At 43.0% G+C, this 20124-nt stretch overlaps 1 protein-coding gene across 8 annotated transcripts in view; it reads left to right on the forward strand.

Annotated features, from left to right (window-relative positions):
- LOC143040770 (uncharacterized) overlaps positions 1-20124 on the forward strand; it is a 248847-nt gene that overhangs the window by 212336 nt on the left and 16387 nt on the right. For all 8 annotated transcript variants that reach the window (XM_076212196.1, XM_076212194.1, XM_076212190.1 and 5 more), the window contains one exon: positions 3431-3577. In XM_076212196.1, coding sequence (XP_076068311.1) covers positions 3431-3577 — 147 coding nt within the window. The remainder of the gene's footprint in view (positions 1-3430; positions 3578-20124) is intronic.

The raw sequence follows: 20124 nt of genomic DNA on the forward strand, positions 1-20124 counted from the left end.
CTGGATATTCCTCAAGCACGAAGCTATTGTGAAAGTCCACCATTACATCTTGAGTGTGAAGTCATTTTGGTCTTTGCCAACAGCTTCTATCAGGCCCTGCATGGTGGTCCAGGTGTAGAGTGCCTTAAAAGCCCGGATGATGCCTTGATGCATTGGCTGGATTAGTGCTGTGGTGTTTGGGGGCAAGAACTCAATCTGCACACCGTCATAATGCAGATCAGTTGGCCTCCAGCACAACTAATCAGGAGAAGCACCTTAAAGGGGAGGCCCCCTTTCAGCTAAATACAGCTTAACCTGAGGGATGAAGCAGTTGATGAACCAGTCATTTGTAAGGGCCTTCGTTATCCATGCCTTCGCGTTGTACATCCAGTAGATGAGTAGGAGAGCCTTGTTCTTGTTTTTCAAGGCACATGGATTCCTAGACTTATAAATAAGCCCAGGCTTGATCATAAAGCCCGCAGCATTCCCGGATGTGATGAGTGTCATGCACTCTTTGTGGGCCTTAAACTCCGGCTTCTTTACCTCATCCTTGAAGAGGAACGTGCAGGACGGCATCCTCTTCCAGAACAGACCCGTCTCGTCCATATTAAATACTTGTTTGGGAAGATAGCCGCCCTCCTCAACAATCTGGTAGAATTCCTCCTCGACGTAGCGTATCAGCAGAAGCAGCTTCACCGTACAGAGGAACACTCCAAAGACCAAATCTCTTTTGGAATTTCTCAAACCAGCCCCTGCTGGCCACGAATCCACATTCTCTCTTGGGAGAATCACTCAATGTCCCTGATGTTGTCAATGTCCTCTTCTTCATCACCATCATCGTCAGGTCCAGCAGCAGCCACAAGGGTATCATAAAGGGCCTTTGCTTTTGTTTGGATCATGTTGGTATATAAACCTACGTTCTTCTTCCTACAATCTGCAGTCCACAATGTAAGAGCAGCTTCCATTTTTATGATGGTGTTATTGCGGGAAGTAACGACCCTTTTTGCTTCTTTGTTAGAAAATATTGATGCCATCTGTCGTATTTTCTTTTCGTCTTTCTTTATGTAGCGAATGGTCAACTTGTTGATGCCGTAATGGCGGCCAACTGTGGCAGAACTTCTCCCTGCTTTTAACATATTGAGAAGTTCTACCTTTTCTGCGATTCTCATTACCTTCCTTTGCCGCTTAGGCTGAGTACCAGAGGCCTTAGAAGTTGCAGCACGTTTGGGAGCCATTGTAAGGGTTTTCACAAAGATAAGATTTCACTTCACAAAGCAAAAGCAAACTTGTGGGAGGAACTGTGAGTCTTGGAACATAGTGCACACAAAAGTGATGCGTAGCTTACCCTTCCCATGCTGTCTCGCTTCTCACGGATTTGGCGTGTATGGCAGGTATATCCACGAAATTTAAATTTACAGTCGTACCTCGGTACTCGACCGCCTCTATACTCGACCAAATCGGTGCTCGACCAAAAAATTCGAGTAGAAAATGCATCGGACCTCGAACAGATTTTTGGTACTCGACTAGCTCGAACAGCGGGTAAGCGTCAGTTCGACTCAGACCGCCAGCGGAGTAAGACGTACGCAGTTTGTTCGAGTATTTCTTCCCAGATTTAAACTTTTTCGTGTTGCTCTAGCCCTTAATAATGGGTCCAAAGAAAGACAGTGATAAGGGGAAAATTGGTTTCGGTGTTCGAACAAATCGGTGCTCGACCACCACCTCAGAACGGATTATGGTCGAGTACCGAGGTACGACTGTATATATAATTTGGGGGGGGATGTCCGGGCCAGTAGAGGGGGCAATGTCTTCAACCTGAAATGCTCCAGCATGTGGTGACGGCATGTCAGGTGGAGCAGGTCATGGTCAAACTGAGCCTGAACAAGCTCGCAAGCTCCACTCTTGTAGCCTGTGTTGGTGGCTGTGGTGTCAAAGCACATGGCCCTGATCTTGTTCTCGATACCCCACTCTTGGACAGCTGCCACCACAGCTTCAGCGATGGCCTTCCTCATTCCAGAAGGCAGTTTAGGAACTGAAATCAGCTGCTCCTTTCCATTACCAGAGACCAAGGTCAGGAGCCTGTCCACCTTCTCTCTCCCGGTTATGTCTGGCAATATTTTACCATCCCAGTGCAAGATGAGAGAAGCATTGAAGGCATAGTTCTCCCAGATGTACCTGGCCCTATCTTCCCTGAACTTTACCCTGGCACGGCGAACAGCGCTTCGGCTAATGGCTATTTGCCCTGACATCTTGGCTGAGGGCATGTGCTGTTGCCCCAAGAACATGCGTGGCCTAGCAATCAGTCATCTTAATGCAGTCCATTGTCGCAGCTAGCTCTGGCGTGACCACCTTAATGGTGCCACGTTTTATTCTCTTAGGTGGAGAAGTGGTGGACGTGCTTGGTCCAGCCTCATCAGCTGTGTTCTCAGCGCTGCTGTTGCTGGACGACTCCAACTGAGCCATGGCACTCATCCTCAGTGCCTCCTCCTCCGCCTTCACTTTCAGGGCTTCCTCCCTCCTCCACTTGACCACCTTGGCCTCTTCTTTCCTTGAGAAGTTGATGTCCTCCCAGCCAAACCTTCCTCTGCCCTCCCTTTGAGCTTTGAGGAAGGCGAGGTCCTCAGGGTTTTTGATCATAGATTCAGTGGAGGCGTGGGCCACATCGAAGAGAGTTCCTAGGTTTTCCAAGAACTCCTTCTTCTGTTCTTGAGTTGGACCCCCCTACGCCTTCCTTTCTTCAGGCACTGCCACTCCTTGTGGCACTTGGCAATCCTCTTGGCTATGTTGTGGTCGTAAGGCATTGGAATTGATACTTTTTGCCACATTTCCACAACCACCGCTGTCGCCGCCTTGGCACCTGCCATAAGTTCTTCCTTCAGCTCCAGGTAATGGTGGAAAAACACCTACATCACCTCCCCCACAGCTGGCAGCCTGTGTTGTGATGGTAGGGAAGGACAGGGATGGCCAATCAGCCAAACTTCAGTTTTTGCCCTTGTGGAAGAAGCCATTAAAGCAAGATCATACTCCTGGGGGAAGAGAGAGAGAGAGAGAACTTTGAAGCCAATGTGCAGCCCTTAAATATTCTTTGATTGCACTCAAATTTCACCAAAATACATTTTTACACACTTGATTCAATTTCTGGGTTCCAAGCAAGGAAATTCACAATTTCAGTGTGTTACTCTCTACCTTGAGACCACCCTAAGCTGCATGCTACTGTGTAATTAATAACATAACATGTAGTCAATACCCCAGTGTGGGGATTGTGGTATATCTATATACCAAGAGCTTTTTCCACCTTGTAAGGGAGGTAGCCAAATCAAAAGGCACATATCCATTCCCACCCATCCACCTTTTCCTCCCTCACATCTTACTCCTTGTGGTATATAGATATAGAAATTATTTTGTGGTATGCATTCATCTCTTAAGTCTCAAGAATACTAATTAACTCCAACAGGTGTTATTGTAGCAGGAGGAGACTTAATATCTAGCTACAGTCCTGAAGCCAGCATTGGATCAGAAGAGGTATTGAAGCCTAATGGAGGAAGTGTCTGGAGATTACGTTACACCAAGAGTGGCAGTGTCCTTTATGCATGTGGTGAAGGTTGGTGTTTTACACTTTTGGATTTGATTTGTGTTTACATACCTTATTTTAATTGCATACATACATATACCAAAGGCTTTTTCCCCCTTACACGGGGGGGTAGCCAAAAAGAAAAAGGCATAGAAATCACTCCCACCCATTTCATTTCCCATATATTCCACTACCCTCCACCCTCCTCCCTCCCTCCTATCTTGGCACCTCCTGGATGACGGGTCATCCCTGCACCCTGTCCACTGCCCTGGGTCAGAAGCAGTGTTGCAAGACACAGCACATCCACAGCAAGGCTGCTTCATAAATTCGGCGACCCCCTCCCCCCTCTCCGTCCCCTCATGCAGAAAAGGAGAAGACGGGGAGAAATCCCTTCGGGCTGTGTCAAATTTTTCTCATACATACTTCCTCACCCCCCATCCCCCACCCACTCCCCCTCATGCATCACAGCCTCATCTATACACAACCCTTCTCCATTCACCCCAATCTTCTGTCCTCTCCTGTCCTTCCTCCACAGACATTCCTCTCTTTTGTAAAGCCCCTTTCACCCCCATCCATCCATCTCATCCTAGGACGCCCCCTCTTATTCACTCCTTCCACCTCTGCCTTCCACACTTCTTTTACTAATCTTTCTTCCCTCATTCTTTCCATGTGTCCAAACCATCCTAATACTCTTTCATCAACCCTATCTTCCAGCTCCCTTTCCACCCCTGTTCTCCTCCTCACCCCCTCATTTCTCACTCTATCTAGCGTATTAACCCCTATCATACTTCTCAGACATTTCATCTCAAACACATTCAAACTCCTTCTCTCTTCCTCTCTCATGTTCCATGTTTCTGCCCCATACATTGCTGTTGGCACAATCACTCCTTCATATAACCTCCTCTTAGCATCCATTCCCAGATATCTATTTCTCATTACACTTTTTAATCCACCAAGGCATTTACTCGCTTCTCTCAATCTACATTCTACCTCCACCTTCACTCCACCTTTTCCTGCCACATTTGCACCCAAGTATCTAAAACTATCCACTTCCTCCAGTTTCTTACCCTTAATGCTCACTTCCAGCCTACTGTCACTTTCTCCCCTTGTACATCTCATCACCTTACTTTTACCCACATTTATCTTCAGCTTTGTTCTTTCACACACCTTCTCAAACTCTGTTACTAACTTCCTCAATCCCTCCTCCGATCCTGCTACAAGCGCAGTGTCATCAGCAAACAACAGCTGGCTCACCTCCCACTTTTCTCCATTTTCTTTAATCATCTCCAACCCCGAACCCACTACCCTTGCATTCAACTCTCGCACGACCCCATCCATGTAAAGATTGAACAGCCAGGGCGACATAACACATCCCTGATGAAGTCCCACTTTTACCTCAAACCATTCACTCTCTCCATTTCTAATCCTAACACAAGCTCTACTACTATCATAAAAACTCTTGACTGCTCTTGACAGCTTTCCTCCTTATTTTAATTACCAGTTTAAATACAAGAGAAGAAAGGAGTGTCATTTTTGGTAAGTAATGATATTTGTAAGTTGAGATACTTATCCCTCAGTTTTATGGACAAAATTTGGAACATTAGTACATACATATACCAAGGCTTTTTCCCCCTTACAAGGGAGGTAGCCAAAAAGGAAAAGGCATAAAATCATTCCCACCCATTCCATCCCTGAATACACTCCACACCCCTCCACCCTCCCTCTCTTCTTAGCACCTCCTGGATGACGGGTCATCCCTGCACCTTGTCCACTGCCCTGGGTCAGAAGCAGTGTCATAAGACACAGCACATCCACAGCAAGGCCGCTTCATTAAATCGGCAACCCCCCTCTCCGTCCCCCCCATGCATAAAGGAGAAGACGGGGAGAAATCCCTTTGGGCTGCGTAAAAATTTGCTCACACATACTACCTCACCCCGCATCCCCCCACCCATTCCACCTCATGCATCACAACATCATCCAAATACAACCATTCTCCATTCACCCCTGTCTTCTGTTCTCTCCCATCCTTCCTCAACAGACATTCCCCTCTTCCCCAAAGCCCTCTTCACCCCATCCATCCACCTCATCCTAGGACGCCCCCTCATGTTCACTCCCTCCACATCTGCCTTCCATACCTCTTTTACTAGTCTTTCTTCACTCATTCTTTCCATGTGTCCAAACCATCCTAATACTCTTTCATCAACCCTATCTCCCAACCCCCTTTCCACCCCTGTTCTCCTCCTCACCTCCTCATTTCTCACTCCATCTAGCCTATTAACCCCCATCATACTTCTCAGACACCTCATCTCAAACACATTCAAACTCCATCTCACTTCCTCTCTTATGTTCCATGTTTCTGCCCCATACAGTGCTGTTGGCACAATCACTCCTTCATACAGTCTCCTCTTAGCATCCATTCCCAAATGTCTATTTCTCATTACACTTTTTAATCCACCAAGGCATTTACTCACTTCTCTCAATCTACATTCTACCTCCACCTCCACTCTACCTTTTCCTGCCACATTTGCACCCAAATATCTAAAACTATCCACTTCCTCCAGTTGCTCTCCCTTAATGCTCACTTCCAGACTACTGTCACTTTCTTCCCTTGTACATCTCATCACCTTACTTTTACCCACATTTATCTTCAGCTTTCTTCTATTACACACTCTCCCAAACTAAGTCACCAACTTCCTCAATCCCTTCTCTGATCCTGCCACAAGCGCAGTGTCGTCAGCAAACAACAGATGGCTCACCTCCCACTTTTCTCCATTTTCTTTAATCATCTCCAATCCCTGACCCACTACCCTTGCCTTTACCTCTCACACTACTCCATCCATGTATAAGTTGAACAGCCAGGGTGACATAACGCATCCTTGACGAAGTCCCACCTTTACCTTAAACCACTCACTTTCTCCATTTCTAATCCTGACACAAGCTCTACTACTCTCATAAAAACTCTTGACAGCTCCTAGAAGCTTTCCTCCTATCCCATATATCCTCAAAACCTCCCACAGTGCCTTTCGGTCTACCCTGTCCTAAGTCTTTTCCAGGTCCATAAAGGCCAAAAAACATCCTTCCCCTTTCCTATAGCTTTCTCACATATCTGTCTTACCACAAAAATCTGATCTTCACAACCTCTACCTATCCTAGATCCACACTGTTCCTCACCAATTACTCCCTCTGTTCCTCTCCTAATCCTCTCAGTCAAGATCCTCCCATAAGCCTTCCCAACTACACTTAACAAGCTAATCCCTCTGAAACCACTACATTCACACTTGTCCCCTTTTCCCTTGTAAAGAGGAACTATACAGGCACTCCTCCAGTCCTCCAGCACTCTACCCTCTCTCCAGCAAACATTAAATAACCTCACCAGCCAGTCCACCATCACTGTACCTCCTTTTTTTCAGACATTCTGCATGGCATCCATCCAGACCAGGTGCCTTACCTGCTTTCATCATCTTAACAACTGCCTTCACTTCATCCTTCCTTATTTCTCTTCCATTTTCCTCACTCATCACGGTCATTTTCTTAGCATTTCCCACTGTAGCTATCTTTCCCTCCCTATCCTCCTTCACATTTAGCAACTCCCAAAAATATTCTGCCCATCTTCCCCTTACTGCCTTCTCTTCCATTAACATCTCTCCATCTGCACCTTTTACCTTTTCTTCTCTACTTGATTCGCCGCCTCTTCCTCTCTTAATTTCTTTCCAAAAGATCTTTTTATTACTTTCAAAATGTTCTGTCATACTCTTACCCCATTTCACATCTGCTCTCCTCTTTGCCTCCTTTACCTTGAGCTTTACTTCTCATTTCTTTTCTTTGTACCATCTCATATGACTCCCTCGTCCTATATTGTAACCAGTCTGTGAAAACTCGCTTCATCTCTTCTACAACCTTTTTATTTTCCTCATCCCACCATTCACTACCCTTTCTTCTATTTCCTCCTGTCCTTGTTCCACACACCATCTTTGCACACTTTGTGACTCCCTCCTTGAACAGTATAAAATAATATATTCAGCATATTAGCTGTAATTCAATATCAGACTTACAAAGGATAGTGAAGATGTGTTCTTGATATGTCATGATTCTAAAGGTTGGGGGTAGTCAGAAACTTATTCTGTCACAGGATTTTGTCCATCCCTTCCATTAAATGTGGTTTTGTAATGTCAAGGTATGAGTGTTGCTGTTGATGAAAGATTTGGATTGGAGATATGAACATTTGTGAGTGTATTTACCTAGTTGTATTTTACGGGAAGGGAGCTATGCTTGTAGTGACCCGTCTTTGTATCTTTCAGCATATAGTTTGTTCTTAAATTCTTGTATGGTTTTTGCACATACTATTGTTTTGTCCAATTTATTCCAGACATCTACCACTCTGTATGGGAAACAATTTATTTTCAGATCTCTTCTATAACTATCCTTTTTGAGTTTATTTTCATGTCCTCTTTTTTTTCTCTCATCCCGTTTTAATAAATCTTCTCTGTCAAGGACTTCCATACCTTTCATGATTCTGTAAATGGCCAGTAGATCTCTTCTTTTTCTTCTTTGTTCCAGGGTTCATAGTTCCAGTTTGGACAATCTTTGTTTGTATGTCAATTTTGAAAGTGTTGGTGCCATCTTTGTCATTGCTATTTGAATTTTTTCTAATTTCTATATATTCTTTTTTGTGCTGAGTGTCCATAGTGTTGCAGCATAGTCCAGTCTTGGTTTTATCAGTGTGACTAATATTTTCTTTGCCAACACATGTCTGGGGTATTGGCTGCATGTATTTGTGGCAAAGTAGCATGCAACTGATACTTTAGGGTCTATATGGGGCACCTCTACAGACCAGAGTCACACATCATTTTGTCTGTGATAGAGGAAATCTCTGTACATAGAGAAATGATGACACTTTTATTATACTGTGACTGTCCCTCTGTTATGCTGCCCCCCAACCCCTTGTTACTGTCCTGTACCATTTCCTCTGAATATTCATTAACTTTTTTCATCTACCCTGTGGTGGAGGCAAAGAATGCTGCCACCAAATCTTCCCACTGAGTCGCACAAGGCAACAAAAAACGGGATGGGGATAGGACTAGCAATACTGCTACCTGTAGCCCCAAAGGGGACATTCCTAAAAATGTAAAGGCATAAGAGGGTCTAGGAGTTTACCAACCAGTAACCTAAGGTTTGGATCTTTTAATGTGAGTGGATATGGTACAGATGAGAGTAAAAGGGAAGAGATAGGCAGTATGTTTGTGAGAAGAAAGGTGTATGTGTTGGCATTGAGTGAAACTAAGTTGAAAGGGAGGGGCGAGTGTGAGTTTGGGTAGTGTAGTTGGGAAGTTCTCAGGAGTAAAGAGAGGACAAGGGAGAGAAGGGGTGGCTATACTAGTAAGTGAAGAGATATATAACCATGTAGTGGAGTGGAAGGAGGTTTCTTCTAGGTTAATGTGGATGAAGGTAAAGCTGGGGAGTTGTGGATTTTTGTAAGTGCATATGGGCCTGGTAGTGAGAAGAGTGTAGATGAAAGGGAGGCTTTTTGGATAGATTTAAATGAGTGCATAGAGGGATTAGGGAGAAACATCAATGTAGTTGTATTGAGAGATCTTAATGCTAGGGTAGGAAATGAACCAATAGATGGAGTGATTGGGAAGTGTGGAGTTCCAGGATGATAGTGGAGATGTGTCTCGAAAGAGAGTTGATGATAGCAAATACAGTGTTTCAGAAGAAAGTCAAGCATAAGTACACATGGGAGATGGTGGTGGATGGAAGGGTAGTATATAGAGCATTAATGGACTATGTAGTGGTAACTAGGAGTATAGTAGGAAGAGTTAAAAATGTACATGTTCTAAGGGGAGAGAGTGAGGGAATATCAGATAATTTTTTGGTGGAAGGTAAGTTGAAAGTGGAGGATAAATGGAGAAGTAAGAAAAGGGCAGAAGGTAGGGAGGTGTTTAGAGTCAACTGCTTAAATGAGGAAGAAAATGAGGAGTATAAGAAGAAGCTGAGAGAGGAGTGGGAGGGAGTAAAGGATAGAGTAGAACTAGGAGTGGAGGAGGAATAGGGATGGTTCAAGGAGGGAGTCATAAGGTGTGCAAAGATGGTGTGTGGAACAAGGAGGGTGGGAGGAAATAGAAGGAAGGGTAGTGAGTGATGGGATGAGGAAGCAAAGAAGGTGTAGAAGAGAAAAGGCAAGCTTTCATAGATTGGTTACAAATTAAGATGAGGGAATCATATAGGAGGTACAAAGTAAAGAGAAGAGAAGTAAAGCATAAAGATAAAGTAGGCAAAGAGGAGAGTAGATGCGAAATGGGGTAAGAGTATGACGGAAAACTTTAAAAGTAATAAAAAAAATTTGGAAGGAAATTAAGAGAGGAAGAGGAGGCAAATCATGTAGAGAAGAAAAGGTAAAAGGTGCAGATGGAGAGATGATAATGGAAGAGAAGGCAGCAAGAAGAAAGTGGGCAGAGTATTTTAAGGAGTTACTAAATGTGAAGGGGGATAGGGAGGGAAAGGTAGTTGCAGTGGGAAGTGCAAAGAAAATGACCATGATGAGTGAGGAAAATGGAGGAGAAATAAAGAAAGATGAAGTGAAGGCAGCTGTTAAGATGATGAGAGCAGGTAAGGCACCTGGGTTGGATGGATGCCATGCAGAATGTCTGAAAAAAGGAGGTACAGTGATGATGGACGAGCTTGTGAGGTTATTAAATGTTTGTTTAAGAGAGGATAGAGTGCTGGAGGAGTGTCTGTATAGTTCCACTTTACAAGGGGAAAGGGGACAATTGTGAGTGTAGTAGTTTCAGAGGAATGACCTTGTTAAGTGTGGTTGGGAAGGCTTTGGGAGGATCTTGATTGAGAGGAAGAGAGGGAGTAATCGGTGAGGAACAGTGTGGGTTTAGGACAGGTAGGGGTTGTGTAGATCAGATTGTTGTGGTAAGACAGATATGTGAGAAAACTATAGGAAAAGGTAATGATGTATTTTGGGTGATTATGAATCTGGAAAAGGCTTATGACAAGGTAGACAGGAAGGCAGATATATGGGATAGGAGGAAAGCTGTTAACCCCTTCCATACGGTGCCGCACACGTAGACGTCATGGGGAGCGAGTGTATTCGCGAGGCTGCCATATCGGCGTCTTGATTATATTTATTGTAGTCGCCCCTGTGTTTTTACATTCTCTCAAATGTGCCCTGAATCCCATTCTCTGTGGTATTCAAAATTCGCGGGTGAAAGAGAGAACGATCGATATAAGCGGTGACTATATTTTATGATGCGAGTATTATTACGACACGTCGTACGGCTGGCATTGGCTGCTGCCACTGAGATCTAAGTCCATGACGCCTACGTGTGCGGCACCGTATGGAAGGGGTTAATAGTAGTCAAGAGTTTTTATGAGAGTAGTAGAGCTTGTGTTAGGATTAGAAATGGAGAGAGTGAGTAGTTTGAGGTAAAGGTGGGACTTCATCAGGGATGTGTTATGTTACCCTGGCTGTTCAATTTATACATGGATAGGGGGTGATGTAAGAGGTAAATGCAAGGGTGGTGGATCAGGGATTGGAGATGGTTAAATAGAATAGAGAAAAATGGAAGATAAGCCAGTTGTTGTTTGCTGATGACACTGCGTTTGTGGGAGGATCAGAGGAGGGATTGAAGAAGTTAGTGTCAGAGTTTGGGAAGGTGTGTGAAAGAAGGAAGCTTAAGATAAATGTGGGTAAAAGTAAGATGATGAAATTGACAAGGGGAGAGAGTGACAGCAGACTGGAAGTGAGTATTAAGGAGAGAGACTGGAGGAAGTGGATAGTTTTAGATACCTGGGTGCGAATGTGGCAGGAAAGGGAGGAGTGGGGGTGTAGGTAGAATATAGATTGAAAGAAGCAAGTAAATGCCTTGGTGGATTAAAAAGTGTAATGAGAAATAGACATTTGGGAATGGATGCTAAAAGATTGTATTTACCTAGTTGTATTTTATGGGAAGGGGAGCTAAGCTTGTGGTGTCCCACCTTTGTATCTCACAGTGTCTAGTTTGCTCTTAAATTCGTGAATGGTTTTTGCACAGGCTATTTTGTCATCCAGTTTGTTCAAAGTGTCCACTATGATGTGGAAAACTGTTCTTCAGATCTTTTCTATAACTATGTTTTTTGAGTTTCTTTCCATGTCCTCTTGTGTTTCTCTTGTCCCAATTTAATAAGTCCTCTCTATTGAGTATTTCTGTGCACTTCATGATTCTATAGATGGTCAGTAGGTCACCTCTCTCTCTTCTTTGCTCCAAAGTTGGTAACTCTAATTTAGCTAGTCTCTCCTCATATGACAAATCTGAAAGTTCTGGAGCCACTTTTGTGGTTGATCTCTGGATTCTTTCAATTTTCTTTATATTCTTTATGGTATTGGGTGACCACAATGTCCAGGCTTTATCAGTGTGACTAATATTTTTTTAATAATTTCTTCATCCAAATATGTAAATGCCACTTTTATTGGTCTTAGCAAGTTATAGGGTTCTTCGAGAATTTTGTTTATTTGTTTATCAGAGAACAAGTCATTTGAGATAATTACTCCCAGATCTTTTTCAGATCCCACTTTCTTTGCCTCATTAGTTCCAATTTTATATTGTCCTGATAGAGTCACTATCTGAGTTATGATGTACGCGAGTTACAACCACCTGTACTTACGACCACATCTAGCAGATGCTTATTATGAGCTTACTGTATATGTCTGGTAGCACAGCGCATAAGATATTTGTGGCAGCCCGGCATCGTGTATGACAATTATGGCAGAGATGGAAAAGTTGCTATACACATGGTTGGAAGATAATAGGCAAAGAAATGTGAAAGTGATGTTGCAAGCAGTGCAAAGTAAGGCTACAAGTTAATTTCGCAAGTTGAAAAAATATGCAGGTGAAGAATACGCTTCACATGAATTCATAGCGAGTGCTGGGTGGTTTCATCGCTTTCGAGAGTGTTACCAGGTTCACCACGCATTGTTGTTGTTGTTGTTGTTCTTGTTGTCGCTCCCTAGACTGTCTGTCCGAGCAGTCCCGTCTCCCCAAGGAATGCTACAGCCGAAACTGGGTTTTCCCACAAATCCTTTATTGAGTGTATGTTGTGTTGTTTGCGTGCATGATTGTGTATAATGCAGTCTTCCATTATGTGTTGTATGGTATGGGGTGAAGTGTTACATCCTGGGTAGCTGTTCACAATGCGGTCATCCAGCCTCTTCTGGTAGCTTAGAAGTGCTGGGTGGTGGCCACACCGCAGTCTGGCCAAGTGGACTCTGTCCTTTCATGGGAGAGAGGATTCAGAAGGGTGGATATCAGGGGGTCTGGCATGCAGCAGTGTGTTGTCTTTCAGTGTGGTAATGGAGCAGTGAGTGATATGATTATGAATATGTTTCCAGAGGCTGGTATTTGGTGGTTGTGGAGGAAGAGAAGAGAGTATCTGTGTGTGATACAGGTCTTTAGGTGTCGTTTTAATGTCTCTTGGTGTGTGTGTGTGTGTGGGTGTTCTGCTATGTAGTGTAGTGGGTGTGATGTGTTCGTGGTGGCTGCGGCAAGTGTTTGTGTGCCTCTCATGTCGAGGTGGTCCTTGACTTTGAGGACTTTTGTTTCATGGTGTAAATGGTCTGTAGGTGTTGTATTTGTGCAGCCTGTAATTGTTTTTAATGCTTTGTTTTGTATGATTTGAAGGGTGTTGTGGTGTGTCTCACTGAGATTAGGAGCCCATGCAGGACTCGCATAATTCATCGCTGAGCATATGCATTGTTTGTATATTGTTGTATTAGTTTCTTTGTTTTATCCAAATGTTGTTCCAGTGATTGACTTAAGTGCGTTAAGTCTAGGTGTGCATTTGTTTTTTATGTTTGTGATGTGTTGTTTGAAAGACATGGATGTATTGTATGTTACACCAAGAATTTTCGGTGTGTTTGTGTGTGGTATTAGAGTTGTTGATGTAGAGATGAGGTATGTATTTGTGTTCATTTGTCCAGTTGGTGAGAGGTGTTGCTGTAGATTTGGTTGGAGCTATTTTGAGTCTGTGATGAACCATGTGTTGAGTGTATCAAGGTATGGCTGGATTATTTCTGCAGCTTTGTCTGTGTTACGATGTGTGCATGTGATTGTTATGTCATCTGCATAGGAAGAGATTTGTATTTCTGAGGTGTCTGGTGTGGGTAAGTCATGCATGTATAGATTAAAGAGCGTGGGGGATAGAACAGAGCCCTGTGGTACTCCATTCTTAATGTTTCTGATGTGCGATGATTGGCCATTAAATGACACATAAGCATTCCTACCTGCCAGATAATTGGCCAGTCATCTTTTGGTGTTATTGTGCATGTCTGTGTTATATATTTTATTTGTTAGGTTGTGGCGGGGGATAGCATCAAAAGCTTTACTAATGTCTAATGTTATAAGAAGTGTTCTGTGGTGGGGCCTATCTGAATTGATGCCATCTAAAATTCTTTGTGTGAGGTTTATCAGAAGAGTGTTTGTGGAGTGTAGTGGCCTAAAACCGTGTTGTGAGTCAGCAAAGGGAATATGTGGTGTGACAAGTTCAAGTATTAGGCGTTCAATGAATTTAGAGGGGGTGCAGAGAAGTGTGATTGGGCGGTGCGATGTTGAGATTGTTGGGTCTTTGTTCGGTTTTGGAATGGTGATTATTTTACCATGCTTCCAGATGTTGGGTATAGTGTTGTGTGAATAGCTGTAGTTTGCAATGTTTGTGAGTGCGTGTATACCTTGTAGTCCAATGTGTTTTAGGTGGATGTTGCTTATGTTATCAGGGCCACAGGCAGATGAGTGCTTGAGATTATGTATTAAGTGTTTTGTCTGACTGTCTATGAAGGGTGTATAGTCTGAGTCTGTGGGAATGTCTTTCTTACGTCGAATAGTGCATCGGTCGTCAGGGTGAGAAGTGAGATGGCTTGTCTGTGCAAAATGATTTATGAGTGTGTTTGTTTGTTGTCTGTTTGAGGGTAGATTGTCTGTGTTTGTGATTATTGCTGTGTGAGAGCGTGTTGTGTTACTGTTGGATAGTGTAATGCTGTTGAGTGTTTTGTACAATTTGCTGGTGTTTGTTTTGTGATCAAGTGTATTGATAAAGTTTTGCCAATTTTGTGTTTTTTGTTCGTGTATTTTATTGGCAATCACAGTATTTAGTGTTTGTATTTGGTCTGCTATGTTTTGAGGGATAGGTGTGGGGGTATTGTGTTTAAGCGTGTCTCATTGTGTGATGAGGCCTTGGATTTCTGGTGTGAAGTTGGGGTTGTGTGATTTTCTGTTGCCTCTAGGGATGTATCTCTTATCTGCATTTTGTATGATTGTATTAAAAGTGTGCACAGCATTGTTTATGCTTGTGATTGGTGTACTGTTAAGTGTTTCAAAATGTTATTCTGTCTCTTCAGTAAAAGCTTCCCAGTTAGCTCTCTTGTAATTGGTGTATGTGTGTCTGTGGCCAACTGGGGTGCATCTTGTTTTGGTGGTGATGATGATTGGAAGGTGGTCAGAACCAAGGGTTCCGACCACTCTCCATGATGTTGTTGGGGTTAGGCAGAGGGAGCAAAAGGTGATATCAGGAGAGGAGGGAGTGTAGAGGGCTTGGTGTGGGATATGTGTATGATTATGTGTGTTGTTCATGATAGTCAATGAGTCAAACTGAGTCTGTATATCAAGCCCTCTGTCTGTGTCAGGGTTATCGACATACCAGGCAGACGACTTGGCGTTGAAGTCACCACCCATGATCAGGTTGGGGATTGAGGCTAGTTGGCTAAATTGAGGCCTGAAGTTGTTTGGAACTGTGGGGGATGATTGGGGGGGAATATACATGTTTAGCTATTGTCAGTGTTGATTTGTTGCCTGTGCGGATTCGAATGGATTGGATTTCTGTAGTGTTATCTGTGGTAGGGAGGAGAATTTTGGTTGTGGCACTTGTGTCCACAAAACAGAAGGAGTGGTGGATCAGGGTGATGAGTCCACCGCCATTGCTGTCGGTCTGGTCTTGTCTGATGGTGGTGTAATTATGAGATAATGGTGTTTTGTGCGAGTGTCTTAGTTTTGTTTCTTGTATAATTGCAATGTGTATGTTGTGTTGTTTAAGAAAGTGTTCGAGTTCATGTTTTTTCGTGCTAATACCGTCAATGTTGTGTTGTAATATGTTGATGTTGTGTGTTCTGTATGTGTTGTATGTTGCCATTTGGGGTTGAGGTTGGGGTGTTAATGGGGAAGGTATAGGATCTGGGTTAGAGGGGGGGAAAGGAGAGATTGGGGAAAAAGGAAGGGGAGTACTAATTGGGGATAAGGGCAAAGGGAAATTGGGAGTGGGTAAGGGTGCTGGCTGTGGATGGGGAGGTGGGAGTGGGGTTACTGGAGGGCAGGTATAACATGTCCAAGTGTTTGTGTATTGGTTTGTGTCAGCAAGTGTTGTACAAGTTGCACTGAACTGAGCCCTTTGTCTGTCTGCTCGGAAGTAATGGGTTTAGAGCATGTTGGGTATGTGTATTTTGTGGTGGGCCCAGGATTGCTCTCTACATCTCTGGCTAAAAGTAGAAGAGGGGTGATCGCCGGAAAATCACCCCTCGGTGCAGAAAAAACGTAACATTGCATGTTGAGAAAAAGGATTGTGGTACTCCCCAAGGCAGGCGTAGCTCCTCTTGGGGATCGGTGCCACCTGCGTAGAGCCAGGTGGCCAGGGCTGGTTGCCGCCATTTGGCCCCCAACTCTTGGGGTTGGGGGGTGGTCCCACGACGTAGACGCTGCGGCTCCAGGACCACCACATGTTGTTGAAAGGTGAGGCTGCTAGCAGTGATGTGCCTGCAGCTAAGGCATTTGTGGAAGAGTTTGATAAATTAATTAAGGATGAAGGATATTTGCGTACTTACGACCATGTCTAGCAGATGCCTATTATGAGTTTACTAATAAGAATACTCTATAATAAGTAGAACCAACCATATCATATTAACAACTAAGCAACTGAAAACAATGCTGTATACAACTGTAGGAGAGAAGCCAAATGCAGAGTATGGGATCCAATGTATTTAATGTTTTGCCCAGCAGGGCTTCTTCAGAAATAACATAGTGGACAAACATCTTTTGATTTATGTTATCAATGAGAGATATAAAAGCAGATTCAAAACATCTACGTTTCATAGTATGGTTTCCATATTTAATAATATTAGAATTATTCCAGTCAGCACTGTGGCCTGTATCATATCTATGTCTAACAATGGCATTATTCATATTGTAAGTTTTCATATCATATTTATGTTCCAATATTCTTTTATCAACACCACAGAAACTTTCACCAATGTAGACCTTTTTACAACCTAAACATGGCCCACAGTAAACAACTGCTTGACGAACATTTTCTCTACTTTTATTTTGGCTTTTTATAAGATTGACAACTGTTACCGAGCTGGTTTTCACAACATTAACACCAGCTTTTATCAACACTAGTTTCCATTGTGTTGATAAAAAAAATATTGGAACATAAATATGAAAACCATACTATGAAACGTAGATGTCTTGAATCTGCTTTTATATCTCTCATTAATAATATAAATCAAAACTATGGATTTTTTTTTTTTTTTTTTTTTTTTTTTTATAAATAAATAGTCGAACCTCGAAAGCCCAGACCCTCATATGACCGGTCGAAATGAACAAAGGGCGGACTTTTCAAGCAAAGTTCCCTATTTGTCCGGTAGGTGGCAGCGACGGCCGTACACGTGTACTCAAACCTGGCCCAGTCAAGCCACCACCAGGGCTGCCGTTTCGTAGAATTTTGTACCAAAACGTAGTAAAATAGCGGCATGTGGCAACTGCCCAAGGACATGAGGAAATTTTTTCTACATATCAGCGGGCTGTTAAAAACATTCAAAAACTCAAACTTTTGTTTAAAAATCATAGAACTAGTTATCAAATAATAAATGGTACATCAAAATATGACTTATTGGTAATTGTGTTATTTATAAAATATTATACCCCAAAACATACGTTTTTACCGTGTAGGAAAAAATTCTACGCTAAAGTTTCAGCTTTCTTTTAGCGATAATAAAAAAGAAAAAAAAAAAAGGATATCTTACTGAATATGTTAGGGCATGGGGGCATTATATACATTCAAGAATAAAAAAACTAGAACCACCATTTTGTCAAAGTTTGACAAGTATATCTTGCTATGAAAGTCCGCACACGCCCGAGAAAAATGTATGCCCTGGTATGGCAACACTCCCATTCTACATGGCAGTGTAGAAAACGTGGCAACCCTGGCCGCCACCACTGTCCCGCATGCATACCTTCCGATATTTACAGTGTATGTAATAAAAAAATACAGGACAGTACACCGTATATACAGTATATTTACATGCCTGTATTACAGTTATTATTACAGAATTATTAGTATTATAGCATTATTATTACAGTATTGTTATTATTACAGTGTTAGAGTATTATTCTTATGTGTTTCTATGCTATATCATACATTACCTATACATATACTGCTATGAAAATCTACAGGTGTTATGGCGATATTTTCGATGACCGGACGTTTGGCATAACCGGACCACCCTTCCCCCCAATTAGTCCGGGCTTTCGAGGTTCGACTGTAAACCTTTAGCAATTTTAGCCTCTTCAGTACGGGCCTTAAATCTCGCGGGCAGCAGCCGAAGCCAGCCGTACGACTTGTCGTAATAATACTCGCATCATAAAATATAGTCAAAGCTTATATCGATCGTTCTCTCTTTCACTCGTGAATTTTGATAACCATAGAAAATGTGATTACAGACAGTTTAGAGAGAATGTCATTACGGAGGGGCAACTACAATAAATATAATCAAGACGCCGATATGGCAGCCTCGCGTATCCACTTGCTCCTCATGACGCCTACGTATGCGGCACCGTATGGAAGGGGTTAATAACAAAGTAACAAGCAATTTACACAAATTGTGTTTATACCAGTTTCATGTTCCATTCTCCCCGCAAACTCAAGTTATATAAGAAGTCAGATGTTTGTCCACTATGTTATTTCTGAAGAAGCCCTGCTGGACGAAACATTGGATCCCATACTCTGCATTTGGCTTCTCTCCTACAGTACTGTTGCAGTTGTTGTTGTTGTTGTCGTTCCCTAGACTGTCTGTCCGAGCAGTCCCGTCTCCCCAAGGAAGGCCACAGCCGAAACTGGGTTTTCCCACAAATCCTTTATAGAGTGTATGTTGTGTTGTTTGCGTGCATGATTGTGTATAATGCAGTCTTCCATTATGTGTTGTATGGTATGGGGTGAAGTGTTACATCCTGGGCAGCTGTTCACAACACGGTCGTCCAGCCTCTTCTGGTAGCTTAGAAGTGCTGGGTGGTGACCGCATCGCAGTCTGGCCAAGTGGACTCTGTCCTTACGTGGGAGAGAGGATTCAGAAGGGTGGATATCAGGGGGTCTGGCATGCAGCAGTGTGTTGTCTTTCAGTGTGTTAATGGAGCGGTGAGTGATATGATTATGAATATGTTTCCGGAGGCTGGTATTTGGTGGTTGTGGAGGAAGAGAAGAGAGTATCTGTGTGTAATAAAGGTCTTTGGGTGTAGTTTTAATGTTTCTTGGTGTGTGTGGGTGTTCTGCTATGTAGTGTAGCGGGTGTGATGTGTTTGTGGTGGCTGCAGCAAGTGTTTGTGTGCCTCTCATGTCGAGGTGGTCCTTGACTTTGAGGACTTTTGTTTCATGGTGTAAATGGTCTGTAGGTGATGTATTTGTGCAGCCTGTAATTGTTTTTAGGGCTTTGTTTTGTATGATTTGAAGGGTGTTGTGGTGTGTCTCACTGAGATTAGGAGCCCATGCAGGACTCGCATAATTCATCACTGAGCGTATGCATTGTTTGTATATTGTTATATTAGTTTCTTTGTTTTGTCCAAATGTTGTTCCAGTGATTGACTTAAGTGCGTTAAGTCTAGGTGTGCATTTGTTTTTTATGTTTGTGAGGTGTTGTTTGAAAGACATGGATGTATCGTATGTTACACCAAGAATTTTCGGTGTGTTTGTGTGTGGTATTAGAGTGTTGTTGATGTAGAGATGAGGTATGTATTTGTGTTCTTTTGTCCAGTTGGTGAGAAGTGTTGCTGTAGATTTGGTTGGAGCTATTTTGAGTCTGTTTGTGATGAACCATGTGTTGAGTGTGTCAAGGTAAGGCTGGATTATTTCTGCAGCTTTGTCTGTGTTACGATGTGTGCATGTGATTGTTATGTCGTCTGCGTAGGAAGAGATTTGTATTTCTGAGGTGTCTGGCGTGGGTAAGTCATGCATGTATAGATTAAATAATGTGGGGGATAGAACTGAGCCCTGTGGTACTCCGTTCTTAATGTTTCTGATGTGCGATGATTGGCCATTATATGACACATGAGCATTCCTGCCTGCCAGATAATTGGCCAGCCATCTTTTGGTGTTATTGTGCATGTCTGTGTTATATATTTTATTTGTTAGGTTGTGGCGGGGGATAGCATCAAAAGCTTTACTAATGTCCAATGTTATAAGAAGTGTTCTGTGGTGGGGCCTATCTGAATTGATGCCATCTAAAATTCTTTGTGTGAGGTTTGTCAGAAGAGTGTTTGTGGAGTGTAGTGGCCTAAAACCGT

Source organism: Oratosquilla oratoria, chromosome 29 (assembly GCF_046742065.1).
Source record: "Oratosquilla oratoria isolate Oo_2021 chromosome 29, ASM4674206v1, whole genome shotgun sequence".
Taxonomy (NCBI): Eukaryota; Metazoa; Arthropoda; class Malacostraca; order Stomatopoda; family Squillidae; genus Oratosquilla; species Oratosquilla oratoria.